The sequence below is a fragment of the Chlorocebus sabaeus genome, chromosome 11 (genome assembly GCF_047675955.1).
Source record: "Chlorocebus sabaeus isolate Y175 chromosome 11, mChlSab1.0.hap1, whole genome shotgun sequence".
In the NCBI taxonomy this organism is placed as follows: domain Eukaryota; kingdom Metazoa; phylum Chordata; class Mammalia; order Primates; family Cercopithecidae; genus Chlorocebus; species Chlorocebus sabaeus.
In genome coordinates this window covers 46,410,194-46,426,805 of record NC_132914.1, presented here as the reverse complement: position 1 = coordinate 46,426,805, position 16,612 = coordinate 46,410,194, and the positions used below count along the sequence as shown (strand labels likewise).

Here is a 16,612-nt window from a genome sequence, read left to right as displayed (position 1 = left end):
CAAGTCGCAGTTGCCCCCGCACAGCGGATGTGGGTCGCCTCTTAGGTGACGCTGGGAAGTGTTTGCAGCCTCCGCCGCTGCCTTCTGGTTGAAGCACTATGGAGGGAGACAGGAAGAACAACAACAAACGGTGGTATTTCACTCGAGAACAGCTGGAAAATAGCCCATCCCGTCGATTTGGTGTGGACCCAGATAAAGAACTTTCTTACCGCCAGCAGGCGGCCAATCTGCTCCAGGACATGGGGCAGCGTCTTAATGTGTATCCTTGCGGCCTAGGCCTTCGGCCTTTGAGTTGGTCCCGCCATGCTCTGGCGTCTAGGTCTCCGGCTCTGGTGGGGGACGAAAGTGGGGAAGAAGGTGGGCAGAAGCTGGATGTCTAGTTGGGAGAGCCCACGATGGGGCGGGCTGAAACTCAGTTCGCGCTAGGGAAGCGAGGCGGAGTTGATTTCCCGCTCGCTCACCCGTGCCACCAACCTTGCTGGGCATTCGTATCCTTCCCGGCTTCGTGTTTTAACCAGCCCTTCCAACTCTCTCTTCATTGTGTTCTGATCGGCTCTGGTGACGTTAAGTTTCTCATTTTCCGCTGTGCCCTAGGGGTTTGGGTCTGGCAGAGGTTTCTCTGTTGAGGGCTGCTTCCGAAACCTCGTGGGTAAATTTCGAGAAATTCAGTACCTGAAAGTCTTATAAAGGGTGGTCTAGAGTTAATGCCTCAGCCTTGGTCCAAAATCCTTTCCTCATCTGCTAAGTTCCTCAGCTGTTTAAGTGACCTGTCAAATTCTTGGTCGTCTTGTCTATAAAATGGGATGATACCTCTTGTGTTTGATTCTGTGTCCATCACAATGCTTTGCATTCAGATGCTCAATTAGTAGCTGCTGTTTTATAGAATTTCAGAGGAAAGATGTTAGTTTACGTTTGTAGGGGTTACCCACGAATCTAATGTTTTAAATCGTTTACAAAATACTGGGTCCTTAAGTTACTTAGAGTGGTGGTGTGTATTTCATTTTCTTTCTATTTCAAAAATGAGGTAACGGCCAGGTGCGGTGGCTCACACCTGTAATCTCTGCACTTCTGGGAGGCCGAGGCGGGTGGATCACCTGAGGTCAGGAGTTCGAGACCAGCCTGGCCAACATAATTAAACCCCTGTCTCTACTAAAAATACAAAAAATTACCCCGGCTTAGTGGCGGGCAGCTGTAATCCCAGCTAGTCAGGTGGCTGAGGCAGGAGAATCGCTTGAACCCGGGAGGCGGAGGTTGCAGTGAGCCGAGATCGCGCCACTACACTCCAGCTTGGGCAACAATAGTGAAACTCCGTCTCAGAAAAAAAAAAATTTTTTAAAATGAGGTATCCTCTCCCACATATTTTTGTTTGTCAGGAAATACACTTATTTTGTGGTGGAGAAAACTAGTATAGTTTTAAAGTTCTTTCCACTCTGTGTGTGAAAATTTTCTTGGGTGCAGCTTCTATTTAAGTGTGTGGCTGACAGTAATGTTTGTATCTTAAGGGTGTGTGCATCTCAAAATGGGTGTCTTTTATCGCCAGTTTGTTTCCTGCTGATGTCCAGGTGTGTTTCCTAAGCATCCTATCAGTACGGAGTAAATCTTTTTGTTCGAAATTCTATTTCAGTGTATCCTTAAAATGCTTTCCTTTTTGTATGTGTGTTGTCATTATGGTTGTCAGCCAGGCGCGGTGGCTCGCACCTGTAATACCAGCACTTTGGGAGGCCCAGGCGGGTCGATCACTTGAGGCCAGGAGTTCAAGACTAGCCTGGCCAAAATGTTGAAACCTCGTCCCTACTAAAAATACAAAAATTAGCCATGTTTGGTGGCTGGTGCCTATAATCTCAGCTACTGGGGAAGCTGAGGCAGGAGAATCGCTTTAATTTGGGAGGCAGAGGTTTCAGTGAGCCAAAATGGTACCAGTGCACTCCAGCCTGGGCGACAGAGCAAGACTCTGCCCCCTCAAAAAAAGGCTGTTGTAATTTGGGACTGCATCATCTCTCTACCCCATATTGTCTGCTGAAGTTTTTAGAAGTAAGGCATTTACAAGTTTTTTCTTCTTCTTCAGTTAATGAATTATCAGATCATTTCAGATGTTTCCTGTCCCGTGGATCACCACATGAGAAGGCTTGGTTGCCAGAGAGAAGTGGAACTGAAAATAATTTAGGCCGGGTGTGGTGGCTCACGCCTGTAATCCCAGCACTTTGGGAGACTGAGGCGGGCGGATCACTTGAGGTCAGGAGTTCGACACCAGCCTGGCCAACAAGGTGAAACCCCATCTCTACTAAAAATACAAAAATTAGCCAGGCATGGTGGCCCAGCCCGTAGTCCCAGCTACTTGGGAGGCTGAGGCAGGAGAATTGCTTGATCCCAGGAGGTGAAGGTTTCAGTGAGCTGAGGTTGTGCCACTGCACTCAGCCTGGGCGACAGAACGAGACTCTGTCTGAAAAAAAAAAAAGAAAGTAATTTAGTTGATGGAGTTTAGCAAGTGAGAGAGGTAGTGGAGACATACCTATGGGCCAGATCAGGGTGGGCGCTGTAAATCATATTAGATTATAGATATCTGCCACCATGCCTGGCTAATTTTTGTGTTTTTAGTCAAGGAGGGGTTTCGCCATGTTGCCCAAACTGGTCTCAAACTCCTGACCTCGGGTGATCCACCTGCCTCTGCCTCTACTCAAAGTCCTGGGATTACAGGTGTGGACCACCATGCCCAGCCAGGCCTTATAAATTGGTTTTTTTTTTTTTTTTTGGAGATGGAGTTTTGTTCTTGTTGCCCAGGCTGGAGTGCAATGGCGTGATCTTGGCTCTCCACAACCTCCGCCTCCCGGTTCAAGCGATTCTCCTGCCTCAACCTCCCGAGTAGCTGGGATTACAGGCATGCCCCACCACGCCCAGCTAATTTTCTATTTTTAGTAGAGACGGGGTTTCTCCGTGTTGGTCAGGCTGGTCTCGAACTCCTGACCTCAGGTGATCTGCACCCCCTTCGGCTTCCCAAAGTGTTGAGATTACAGGAGTGAGCCACTGCACCCGGCCGCCTTATATAGTTTTTTTAAAACTCTGTCTAGATCCATGCATCCTGATATGTTTGTTTATTCATTCAGTACATTTATATTAAATATTTGTTATGTGTAAGCCATTGTAATAAGTGTCAGTTGGTGATTAGTAATTTGGTGAAATAAAACAGACTTTTTTTTTTTTTTTTTTTTTGAGATGGAGTCTCGCTCTGTCGCCCAGGCTGGAGTACAGTGGCTGGATCTCAGCTCACTGCAAGCTCCGCCTCCCGGGTTCACGCCATTCTCCTGCCTCAGCCTCCGGAGTAGCTGGGACTACAGGCGCCCGCCACCTCGCCCGGCTAGTTTTTTGTATTTTTTTAGTAGAGACGGGGTTTCACTGTGTTAGCCAGGATGGTCTTGATCTCCTGACCTCGTGATCCGCCTGTCTCGGCCTCCCAAAGTGCTGGGATTACAGGCTTGAGCCACCGCGCCCAGCCGAAAACAGACATATTTTTTGATTTGGAGAGGTAAGTATGATTTTCATTTAGTAGCATCTACTTGTTTGGCCATTTCATCCTTTTGGGAGGGAGATAGAGGTTATCTTTTCCAGAATTATACCTGCCTGTTTTTGGATCTTAACTTGAACTCTTCAGCTCACAATTGACTATCAACACTGCTATAGTATACATGCATCGATTCTACATGATTCAGTCGTTCACACAGTTTCCTGGAAATGTAAGTATAATTTTTTTTTTTTTAATTTTTTATTTATTTATTTTTTTATTGTGTAATCCTTTTGTGATTGATTCCAACTACCTATTCCATTTGTGGTTGGTCTTTGCTACTGAACTGTGACTTGAACTTTAGAATTTAGGGTTGATCACTTTCATTATGCGCTGTGTTGCTGTTCTGAATCTAGCTTTTCATTTTTCCTGTTAAGTGTCTGCTTGTCTAGTGGATTTAGTACATCCATGTCGATTCTCTAAAGTAGATTAGGCCGGGTGCAGTGGCTCACAACTGTAATCCCACACTTTGAGAGACGGAGATGGGAGGATCACTTGAGCCCAGGAGTTCAAAACCAGCCTGGGCAACATAATGAGACCTCATTTCTACAAAATATCAAAACAAAAACAAAAACCAAGTAGCTGGATGTGGTGGTATGCATCTGTGGTCTCAGCTGCTCCAGAGGCTGGCAAGAGGATTGCTTGAACTCAGGGAGTTGAGGATGCAGTGAGCCAAGATCGAGTCACTGCACTCCAGCCTGGGCATCAGAGTGAGACCCTGTCCCCCAAAAAACTCCCCAAAAACAGGTTATCAGACATCTAAAGTCAACATTTTGAGATTGGAGAAGTAACATTAAAGGGGAAATCATGTGTAATTTAGGTATAGCTTTATTTTTCTTGCTGGGGCAGGGAGACAGGCAGGGTCTTGCCCTGTTGTCCATGGTGGAGTGCAGTGGTTTGATTACAGTTCATTGCAGCCTTAACCTTCTGGTCTGAAGCAGTCCTCCTGCCTTAGCCTACCAAGTGACTGGGACCACAGGCCTGCCACCATCCCTGGCAATTAAAAAAATTTTTTTTGTGGAGATGGGGTCTCCCTGTGTTGCCCAGCCTGGTCTCAAACTCCAGGGCTCAAGGGATCCTTCCGCCTCCACCTTCTAAAATGTTGGGATTACAGGCATAAGCCGCCATTCCTGGTGTTAATTTTGAAGTAGTTTATAAAATATGGTCACAGCAAAAGAAGTAAATGTAAGTTACTTAGATTTTCCAAAAGCCTTTGATAAAATTCTAGTCAGCAGTTGGAGGGGAAGGTACATTATGTAATAATAACTGGGAAAATGACTTTTAAGAACATGAAAAATAGGTTATGCGTGGTGTCTCATTCTTATGTATAATCACAGCACTTTGGGAGGTCCAAGTGGGAGGATTGATTGAGCCCAGGAGTTTGAGACCAGCCTGGGCAACGTGGTAAGACCCCGTTTTTACAAAAAAAAAAAAAAAAGGTAAAAAATTTTTTTAAAAGAACATGAAGAATAAAATAATACTAATAAAGAAATTGTATTTTTTTGTACGGAATTATAAATAGTGATCTTTTCAGTGTTGCTATTTGAAATGGTCCTATTTAACATTATTATAAATGACTTGGAAGTGAATGCATAGTGATATCCCAGTTTTAGGAAGGACTATATTTACTTAATAGAATGCTAGGGTAATAGGGGTAAACTTGAGTACTTCATATGCATTGATTTTTTTTTTTTTGAGATGGAGTTTCGCTCTTGTTGACCAGGATGGAGTGCAATGGCATGATCTCAGCTCATTGTAACATCCGCCTTGCAGATTCAAGCAGTCCTCTTTCCTCAGCCTCCCAAGTAGCTGGGATTACAGGCATGTGCCACCACACCTGGCTAATTTTTGTATTTTTAATAGAGACAAAGTTTCACCATGTTGGTCAGGCTGGTTTTCAACTCCTGACCTCAGGTGACCTGCCTGCCTCGGCCTCCCAAAGTGTTGGGATTCCAGGTGTGAGCCACCGTACCGGCTATATTATGGCTTACACCTATAATCCCAGAACTTTGGGAGGCCGAGGCGGGCGGATCACCTGAGGTCGGGAGTTTGAGACCAGCCTGAGCAACATGGAGAAACCCCATCTCTGCTAAAACAAAAATTAGCCAGACATGGTGTCTCATGCCTGTAATCCCAGCTACTCAGGAGGCTGAGGCAATCACTTGAACTGGGGAGGCCGAGGTTGTGGTGAGCCGAGATTGCTATTGCACTCCAGCCTAGGCGACAAGAGCAAACCTCTGTCTCAAAAAGAAAAAGGTTATGCCTTTTAGGATGCTTATTTCATATCCTTAGAATGGTGGGTTTTCAGATTTTTTATAATTTTTTTAATGCTGTAGAAAGAGAGTCTATGAAGCTAGACATAGCTCCTGAAATGTAAGAAACTGGCAGAAAAAGTATTGGGAGTAACTGCACAGGAAACTTTTTGGATTTGTGAACTAAGATTTTTGCTAATGATCCACCCTGGCTGGCCTTCTTCTGCCCTTAGCCCCTGTACCTCTAGTTATGCCCTGGAGCCGTGCTCTGGCTTTGATTGCAGGGAGTATACCCTTCTTATTAAAAGAGAGAGAAGCCTGTTAGCATTTAACAAGGCTATCTGATAACACCAGAGTAGAAGGTAGTGAGTAGTTACAAAGTGAAATTTGAAGAGGAAATTCCTAGCTGTTTTGCCAGTTCTGAAAGTTTTCTGTACTTCCCTTTTATTATGATAAAGACTTGAAATCTGGGGTGAAGTAAATATCAAATCAAAAAATGAAAATCTCAAATCATTTTGTCCACTCTTCATGTATAGGTTAATATATATTTTCCCCTGCTTTTATCTTTTATTTATTTATTTATTTATTTATTTATTTATGAGACAGAGTCTCGCTCTGTCACCCAGGCTGGAGTGCAGTGGCGTTATTTCAGCTCACTGCAACCTCCACCTGCCAGGTTCAAGCGATTCTCCTGTCTCAACCTCCTAAGTAACTAGGACTACAGGTACCCGCCACACACCTGGCTAATTTTTGTATTTTTAGTAGAGACGGGGTTTCACTATGTTGGCCAGGCTTGTCTCAAACTGCTGACCTTGTGATCCGCCCGCCTCATCCTCCCAGAGTGCTGGGATTACAGATGTGAGCCACTGTGCCTAGCCTTGTATTTTAAATTTTATCTTTTTTTTTTGAGACCCGGAGTCTTGCTCTTTCCCCCAGGCTGGATTGCAGTGGCATGATCTCGGCTCACTGCAACCTCCGACTCCTGGGTTCAAGCAATTCTCCTGCCTCAGCCTCCCAAGTAGCTGGGATTACAGGCGCCCGCCCCCACACCCGGCTAATTTTTGTATTTTTAGTAGAGATAGGGTTTCACCATCTTGGCCAGCGTGGTCTTGAATTCCTGACCTTATAATCCACCCGCCTCGGCTACCAAGTGCTGGAATTATAGCCATGAGCCACCGTGCCAGGCCGTATCTTTTTATTTCTTTTTTTCTTTTTTTTTTTTTTTGAGATGGGGTCTAGCTCTGTCCCCAGGCTGGAGTGCAGTGGCCTGATCTCGGCTCACTGCAAGCTCCACCTCCTGGGTTCACGTCATTTTCCTGCCTCAGCCTCCCAAATAGCTGGGACTACAGGCGCCTGCTACCACGCCTGGCTAATTTTTTTTGTATTTTTAGTAGAGATGAGGTTTCACTATGTTAGCCAGGATGGTCTTGATCTCCTGACCTTGTGATCCTCCCGCCTCAGCCTCCCAAAGTGCTAGGATTACATGTGTTAAGCTTAACAAGGACAGAAATTCCCTTTTTTGTATATTCTCTAAAGCAACTTCAGTAAACTTATTGAATGAATGGATGATCTGGTAATTATCTAATATAGAGAGATTCTTTCAAACAATTTTTTTTTTTTTTTTTTTTGAGACAGAGTCTCGCTCTGTTGCCCAGGCTGGAGTGCAGTGGCGTGATCTCGGCTCACTGCAAGCTCTGCCCCCTGGGTTCACGCCATTCTCCTGCCTCAGCCTCCTGAGTGGCTGGGACTACAGGTGCCTGCCAATGCACCTGACTCATTTTTTGTATTTTTAGTAAAGACGGGGTTTCACCATATTAGCCAGGATGGTCTCGATCTCCTGACCTCATGATCCTCCCGTCTCAGCCTCCCAAAGTGCTGGGATTATAGGCTGAGCCACCGTCCCTGGCCTCAAACATTTTATATATATTTATTTTTTAGAGACAGGAGATCTCGCTCTGTTGCCCAGTCTGGTCTCAAATTCCTGGCCTCAAGCTGTCCTCCCACCTCAGTCTCCCAAAGTGCTAGGATTGCAGGCATGGGCCACTGCACCTGGCTAGTATAGGGATATTCTTTTGAATGTCATGACCTTTTTCAAAATCCATTGATTAATACGAAGTTGTTGATCCTTTTTAGAGGATTGATTTTAGGCACATTTTGGAATCAACAGATTCTAGATTTAATATCATCTTTTAACATGTTAATTCTAAATTTAGCTGTGATGAATCCAAATTTAAATGTGAGAGGATTTAATACATTAAGTGTGGTCTAATAATAAATGTGGCATTGATATGTTATATATACTGTCAAGTTGTCAGGCATTTGTGTGTGTATGTGTGTGTGTGTTTTTCTTGTTACAAAGGTATAGGCGGAGTGCGGTGACTCAGGCCTGTAATCCTAGCACTTTGGGAGGCCGAGTTGGGTGGATCATTTGAAGTCAGGAGTCGAGACCATCCTGGCCAACATGGTGAAACCCCGTCTCTATTAAAAACGCAAAAATCAGCTGGGCATGGTGGCATACACCTATAGTCCCAGCTACTCACTCGGAAGGCTGAGGCAGGAGAATCGCTTGAACCCGGGAGGTGAAGGTTGCAGTGAGCTGAGATCACATCATTGCACTCCAGCTTGGGCGACACAGTGAGACTCCATCTCAAAAAAAAAAAAAAAAACAAAAACCCCCAAAAGTATTATAATAAATTACCATGGTAAAAATTAAGACAGTACAGAAATATATGTGGAAAGTGAAAACTACTCTGTAATCCCACCCAGAGATAACCATTGATAAAGGTTTTGTATATAGTGGCCCAGATATTTTTCTGTGCACATAAACTAGCATTTATGTATTTCTGTTAAAAAATCACATGTTGCTATGCTACTGTTGCACAGCTTGCCTTTATCATGTAACAGTTTGTATCGGACATCTTTCCATATTTCTCATTATTATTATTTTTTGGATTTCTTACTATTTTAAATTGCCAGATGGTGTCTGTGTAGTTACTGTAGGTTATTTAAGCAGCTCTTTGTTGATAGCTATTTGGGTTGTTCTAGTTTATTATATTGTATGTTATATTTCATGGGATAGTATTGTGTGTATATATATAGTGCACTTATATAAGCATTTTATTTTATTGTATTTTATTTTATTTATTTATTTTTGAGACGGAGTCTTGCTCTGTGCCCCAGGCTGGAGTGCAGTGGCGTGATCTCGGCTCACAGCAAGCTCCGCCCCCCCGGGTTCACGCCATTCTCCTGCCTCAGCCTCCCGAGTAACTGGGACTACAGGCGCCCGCCACCTCGCCCGGCTAATTTTCTTGTATTTTTAGTAGAGATGGGGTTTCACCGTGTTAGCCAGGATGGTCTCGATCTCCTGACCTCGTGATCCGCCCGTCTCGGCCTCCCAAAGTGTTGGGATTACAGGCTTGAGCCACCGCGCCCGGCCAGCATTTTAATGTAAGTTCCTATAGGTGGAATTGCTGTGCCCCAAGTATATATAAAAATTTTTGTAGTGTCAGTTTGCCCTGTGAAAGATTATACATTATACGTTGTTTCCAGCACTATAGGTGAGGGTCCTTTTCTTTCCACCCTAACAAACAACACATATTCATTACTTTAAGAAACATTTATTGAGTTCTTTTTTTTTTCTTTGTCTTTTTTTTTTTGGAGACAGAGTCTCCTCTGTTGCCCAGGAGTGCAGTGGTGCCATAATTGAGTTTAGTTTTATTTTGGTTTTATTAGTTTATGCCTACTAGGAACTTTTAGTTCCTAGTAGACTTAAAACCTTAGTATAGTCTTTGACTTGTCCTTTTCCCCTTTGTTCAGTTAGTTATAGTCCCCCCACCCCAAGATAGGGTTTTACTCTGTCACCTAGGCCAGGCTGGAGTGCAGCGGTGCAATCATATCTCACTGCAGCCTCCATCTGCTGGGCTCAAGTGCTCCTCCTGCCTTACCAGGACTATAGTGCCACCAGGCCCAGTGAATTTTCTTTTTGATTTTTTGTAGAGATGAGGTCTTGCTATGTTGCTTAGGCTTGAGCTCAAGGGATCCTCCTGCCTTGGCCTCCCACAGTGCTAGGATTACAGGCAAGAGTCTGCTCCCAGCCTATAAAGTCTTGCTAATTTTATAATGTTACCATTTTTTTCCTCTCCTTATAAATATATACTTTTGTTTTGTTTTGTTTTGTTTTGTTTGAGATGGAGTCTCGCTCTGTCACCCAGGCTGGAGTGTAGTGGTGTGACCTTGGCTCACTGCAAGCTCTGCTTCCCGGGTTCGTGCCATTCTCCTGCCTCAGCCTCCCAAGTAGCTGGAACTACAGGCACCCGCCACCACGCCCGGCTAATTTTTTGTGTTTTTAGTAGAGACAGAGTTTCACCATGTTAGCAAGGATGGTCTCGATCTCCTGACCTCGTGATCTGCCTGCCTCGGCCTCCTAAAGTGCTGGGATTACAGGTGTGAGCCACTGAGCCCGGCCTAAATATATACTTTTTAAATTATCATAAAATTGGAAGAGGACAGGAAATAAAGAGATAATCCTGTTAACATTTTAGAATATATCCCATTAGAATTTTTTCTTTGTGTGGAAATACATGTACATATATTTAGTGCAGCTCTATTAGTTTTACGAAGTGATGCCTGTGTTTCTTTTTTCCTTTGTTTCTACTGCTAGTGTCTACTCTAAACTTTTTTTTTTTTGAGATAGAGTCTTGCTTTGTGGCCCAGGTTGGAGTGCAATGGCATGATCTTGGCTCACTGCAACCTCTGCCTCCTGGGTTCAAGCTATTCTCCTGCCTTAGCCTCCCAAGTAGCTGGGACCACAGGCGTGCACCACCACTCCTGGCTAATTTTTGTAATTTTAGTAGAGATGGGCATTTACCATGTTGGCCAGCCTGTTCTTGAACTCCTGACCTCAGGTGATCTGCCCAAAGTGCTGGGATTACAGGCATCAGCCACCATGCCTGGCCTACTCTAAACTTTTTAGAATCATTTTTTCTATATTTTAAAATAATTTTTAAAAAACAGAGACAGGGTCTCACTGTGTTGCCCAGGCTGATCTCGAACTTTGAGCTCAAGTGATTCTCCTGCTTTGGCCTCCCAACGTACTCTAAACTTTATGTCCTAATGCCTAAATTATTATTTAAGTTAACTTTCATTTTATTTTTTGAGACAGTATTGCTCTGTTGCCCAGGCTGGTGTACAATGGCATGATATTGGCTCACTTGAACCCTTGCCTCCTGGGTTCGGGCAGTTTTCTCAAGGAAGTGGGACTACCCTACTAGAAGACTCCCTAGTGGTGGTGTGTGTCACCATGCCTGGCTAATTTTTGTGTTTTTAGTAGAGATGGGGTTTCACCATGTTGGCCAGGCTGGTCTTGAATTCCTGACTTCAAGTGATCTGCCTCCAGCCTCCCAAAATGCTGGGATTACAGGCGTGAGCCACGACACGCAGCCTGAATTAACTTTTAATGTATCCCATCCTTTTCTCCTAGTTCTACCTACCACCAGATTACTCCTTCTAAATATTACTTTGTTTTAAAAATTTATTTTTATTAATTATCATATGTACATAATAGTTACATACATTTATCATAAACATTTTTTAAACTGTTTTTCAAAATCTTTAGTGTCACTCTTGTTAAGAATCTTGGCTGGGTGAGGTGACTCACACCTGTAATCTTAGGAGTTTGGGAGGCAGAGACAGGAGAATCACTTGAGCCCAGGAGTTTGAGCAGCCTGGACAATGTAGGGGGACCCCATCTCTATTAAAAATAAAAATAAATTAACTGGGTGTGGTAGTGTGTGCCTGTGATCCCAGCTACTTCAAAGGCTGAGATGGGAATGTCTCAGCCTTCCACAGGTTGAGTGGAACTGTGATTATGACACCACTGCACTGCAGTTGGGTGACAGAGTGAGATGCTGTCTCAAAAAGAAAAAAAAAAAATTAGTGTTCCACATCCGATTATCTAATTTATTTAACTACTCAGTTTAGTGTTGAAAATGTGCTTTATGCCCCGATCAAAATACCTTTGTTCATACCCATTTTTCTCTGATCCTGTTTTGTTTATCCTAAAGTCTGAGGAATATATATGTAGTATGCTTCATATTCATCTGAAACAAATGTGAAGGAAATGAATCACTATGTTTACTTAAAACAATTTTTTTTCATGTGTGTATGGAGATGGAGTCTCTCACTGTGTTGCCCAGGCTGGTCTCGGACTTCTGGGCTCAAGTGATCCCCCACCTCTGCTTCCCAAAGTGCTGAGACTTTGAACCACTGTGCCTGGCCTAAAAAAATTTTGTTTTAAATTATTTTTGTTTCCTATGGTCTTGTCTGAAATGATTACTATGAGTTGAATTTGTGGAGAAAAAGTTATTCTAGAAAAGTGTGGCATAAATGACATCAGAGTTACAAATAAGTATTAGAATATCAGTTCTAGTCAGTAAAATGAAATATATATTTAAATTCTGTACAATTATTTATGTATTTCTTTGACTCCTGGTGAATTATAGCTCTTAACATTACCATCTTTGATTCATTGAAATATTCTTAATATTCAAGAAAAGTTCTACTTCCTAAAGTTTCCAAGATCACCAGGCTACATTTATGTCATATTGCTCTAATCTTTTATAAAGTTTGTTATCTACTTGTGTATTAACTTCAATTTTTCCCTCTTACTGCTTTTTATAAATAATGCCTTGCGTATAATGCCATGCTTTGTGTTTTGGAAAAATTTGATATGTATAAGTAATTGAGATGCAATTCACATACAATTAAATTCATTTGTTTAAATTATATAGTTCACTGGTTTTTAGTATATGCACAAAATTGTGCAACTATCAACACAATCTAATTCCAGAACATTTACATCACCCCTCACCTATTAGCAGTTATTCCTATACTCCCCTCCCCCCAGCTCCTGGCAACCACTAAACTTTTTCTCTATGGATTTGTATATTCTGGATATTTCAATTTACTCCTTAAAAGATGTCTTGAGTGATTTGATACAAACTTAATAAAGAATCTCATTTTAAATAGAAAACTGTCTGTTTACATCTAGTAGCTTCTCCCATAGATAGCTTTTAATGAGAGTTTGTCAAATAATTGGTGTTTAGAAGTGACATGGATTAATGGGTAGGAGAGGGGAAGATGCTAGAAGCTGGGGGGAAAGGGTAAAGAGGTGACAAAGTCGAGGCAAGTAAATAACTTGATTTGAGACTTAGCTCCTCTTTGGATCTATCTTGATCTATAAATGAATAAATTGGTAATAAATATGATTTATTTTCTCTCCATTCAGTCTGTGGCTCCAGCAGCCTTGTTTCTAGCTGCTAAAGTGGAGGAGCAGCCCAAAAAATTGGAACATGTCATCAAGGTAGCACATACTTGTCTCCATCCTCAGGAATCCCTTCCTGATACTAGAAGTGAGGTAGGAGATTAATTACACATCTGTTTTTCTTAATCTTTTTCTTTCTTTTTTTTACCGTACTCCCAGGCATGCCAGGATCTTTATATATTTCGATGCAACTTAATTTTATAACTTTGATTTATTGAAGTTTGGATTGGGGTTATTAAAAGAACCTTTTAGTGTTTGTGTTTTCCTTAACAATAAAAATTCAGACTGGGTGTGGTGGTGGCTCACACCTGTAATCCTAGCACTTTGGGAGGGTAAGGTGGGAGAATCACTTTAGGCCAGAAGTTCAAGACCAGCCTGGACAACATAGCAAGACCCTGTCTCTATGGGAAAAAAAAAAAAAAAGCCAGAGGTAGTGGCTCATGCCTGTAATCCCAACACTTTGGGAGGCTGAGGCAGGACAATTGCTTGAGTCCAGTTCAAGACCAGCTCTGGCAACAAAGTGAAACACCCTTTTTACAAAAAAAGAAAAAAAAAAAACTGGACATGCTGGCTCACATCTTTAGTCCCAGCTACTTGGGAGACTTAGGTGGGACGGTTGCTTGAGCATGGGATGTTGAGGCTGCAGTGAGCCATGATCATACCACTGCAGGCAACAGTGCCAGGACCCTGTCTGAAAAACAAAACACAACATAAATTTTATGGCAAAAGTTGTGTATTTGTTGCAGTAAAATTTGAAAATACAGAAAAATGAAGAAAATATCTCTCAGATAAATTCTAGACCAATGGTCCCAGACGTTTTTTGGCACCCGGGACTGGTTTCATGGGAGACAGTTTTTACATGGACAGAGGGTGGGGTTGGAGATGGTTTTGGGATGATTCAAGCACATTACATTTATTGTTTATTTTATTTGTTATTATTATATTGTTATACATAATGAAATAATTATATAACTCACCATAATGTAGAATCAGTGGGAGCCCTGAGCGTCTCTCTCTCTTTTTTTGTTTTGAGACGGAGTCTCGCTTTTGTCACCAGGCTGGAGTGTAGTGGCGCCATCTCGGCTCACTGCAACGTCCGCCTCCCGGGTTCAAGTGATTCTGCTGCCTCAGCCTCCCGAGTAGGTGGGACTACAGGTGCACGCCACCACACCCAGCTAATTTTTGTATTTTTAGTAGAGACAGGGTTTCACCATGTTGGCAGGATGGTCTTGATCTCTTGACCTTGTGATCTGCCTGCCTCAGCCTCCCAAAGTGCTGGAATTACAGGCGTGAGCCACTGCCCCCGGCCACCCTGAGCTTCTTTTCCTGCAACTAGATGGTCCCATCTGGGGGTGATGGGAGACAGTGACAGATCATCAGGCATTAGATTCTCATAAAAAGCAGCAAATTAGATCCTTTGCATGGGCAGTTCACCACAGGGTTCAAGCACTCCTATAAGAATCTAATGCCACGGCTGATCAGACAAGAGGCGGAGCTCAGGTTGGGCAATGTGAATGATGGGGAGCGGCTGTAAATACAGATGAAGCTTCACTCACTCATCTGCCGCTCAACTCCTGCTGTGCGGCTTAGTTCATAACAGGCCATGGACCCTCTGTTAGAGAGACAACTGAAGCACAGGTATACTAATGAACCACTGTTATTTGTGGTTTCTTTTGTATAAATAGCTATGTGTGCATGTATTTTGTCTCTGGTTTTGTTTTTGTTTGCTTCCTATATCCCAAATTTTTTCCCATCTGATGGATTCTCTACTTTTTAAAAATGTCTGGCTAGTATTTGATGACATATATGTGAATGTATGTAGTTTTAACCATTCTCCATTAAGAAGTCTAGACAATTTTAGCTTTTCATCACTATAAATGTTATGAAAAACATTCTTTTTTTTTTTTTTTTTTTTTTTTTTTCGTGAGACAAGGTCTCGCTCTGTTGCCCTGGCTGGAGTCCAGTAGTGTGATCATGGCTTATTGTGGCCTCGACCTCCCGGGCTCAGTGATTCCCCCGACCTCAGCTTCCTGAGTGGCTGGGACTAGGTGTGTGCCACCATGCCCAGCTAGTTTTTGTAGAGATGGGGTTTCACTATGTTGCCCAGGCTGTTCTCGACGTCCTGAGCTCAAGTAATCCACCCCGTTGGCCTCCCAAGTGCTGGGATTACAGGTGTGAGCCACTGCACCTGGCTGAAAAGTATTGTTATAAATTTTTGTTATGGATCCTTAAATTAGTAGTGTTACTAGTTATTTTTTTAACTTTTTTTTTTTTTTTTTTCCGAGTTGGGAGTTTCGCTCTTGTTGCCCAGGCTGGAGTGCAGTGGCGTGATCTTGGCTCACCACAACCTCTTCTTTGCAGATTCAAGTGATTCTCCTGCCTCAGCCTCCCTAGTAGCTGGGATTACAGGCATGTGCCACCACGCCTGGCTAATTTTGTATTTTTAGTAGAGATGGGGTTTCTCCATGTTGGTCAGACTGGTCTTGAACTCCCGACCTCAGGTGATTCGCCCGCCCTGGCCTCCCAAAGTGCTGGGATTACAGGGGTGAGCCACTGCCCCTGGTCTATTTTTTTAACTTTTAAAGAAAATTATAAAAATTACTTATGCTTATGATAGAAGAATTCAAACACTTAAGAAACATTTAAAGTTAAAGTTGGCCTTTTCTCCTAGGAAGATAGTGCCAATTACTGTTTGATATGTATTCTTCCAGATCTTTATCCTGCACATGTACACAGGACTTTTTTTGTTTTCTTCCATCCTTTTTTGACTTTGTTAAAGAAGGAAAAGGCTGGACATGGTGGCTCATGCCTGTAATCCCAGTGCATTGGGAGGCTGAGATGGGAGGATTGCTTGAGCCCAGGAGTTCAAGACCAGCTTGGGCAACATGGTAAACCCCTTCTCTACCAAAAATACAGAAATTAACTGGGCATGGTGGTGCATGACTGTAGTCCCAGTTACTTGGGAGGCTGAGGTGGGAGGATTGCTTGAGCCTGGGAGGCAGTGGTTGCAGTAAGCTGAGATGGCACCATTACACTCTAGCCTTGGTGACAGAGCCAAACTCTATCTCAAAAATAAAATAAGATGTAAATAAAATATATAAAATAAAATAGAAGGAAAACTCTCTCCTGCTTTTAGAAGTCAGTGATTGGGGAGTGATGATAAATTGAGAAGTCTGACACTTGTAAGCGATTGGAGAAAAATAATGTATTTGTGGTGAGACTAGATTATTTAAGTCTCTTACAATGAATGTACAGCTTGTCCTTTATGAAATAAATAAATGGAATTGTGTGTTTTCTTCTGATCATGTTGTAGAAAGATTTTTTGGGTGGCAGGGGAGATTTTTGTTTGTTTTTAGTAATAGTCCTTCCTAATAATGTTTGCATAGCAGTGTCTTCATTCGTTTTTCTGTTTAAGCCATAGCAGTAGCTCTTGTGGAAAGAGTGATTGCTCTGGACTTTGTTTAGGTTTGAGACTAGTAAATG

The 16,612-nt window shown here is 42.8% G+C and overlaps 1 protein-coding gene across 2 annotated transcripts in view; it reads left to right on the top strand.

The window, feature by feature from the left end:
* CCNT1 (cyclin T1) overlaps positions 1-16,612 on the top strand; it is a 33,359-nt gene continuing 16,747 nt past the window's right edge. Inside the window, exons 1-3 of one of the 2 annotated variants that reach the window (XR_499150.3) lie at positions 1-259; positions 3,647-3,728; positions 13,094-13,222. Coding sequence is in view for 1 of the 2 variants with exons in the window: in XM_008003070.3 (XP_008001261.1) it covers positions 99-259; positions 3,647-3,728; positions 13,094-13,222 (372 nt within the window). In the remaining variant the exon portion in view is untranslated. The remainder of the gene's footprint in view (positions 260-3,646; positions 3,729-13,093; positions 13,223-16,612) is intronic. The other variant, XM_008003070.3, reaches the window with a different exon arrangement.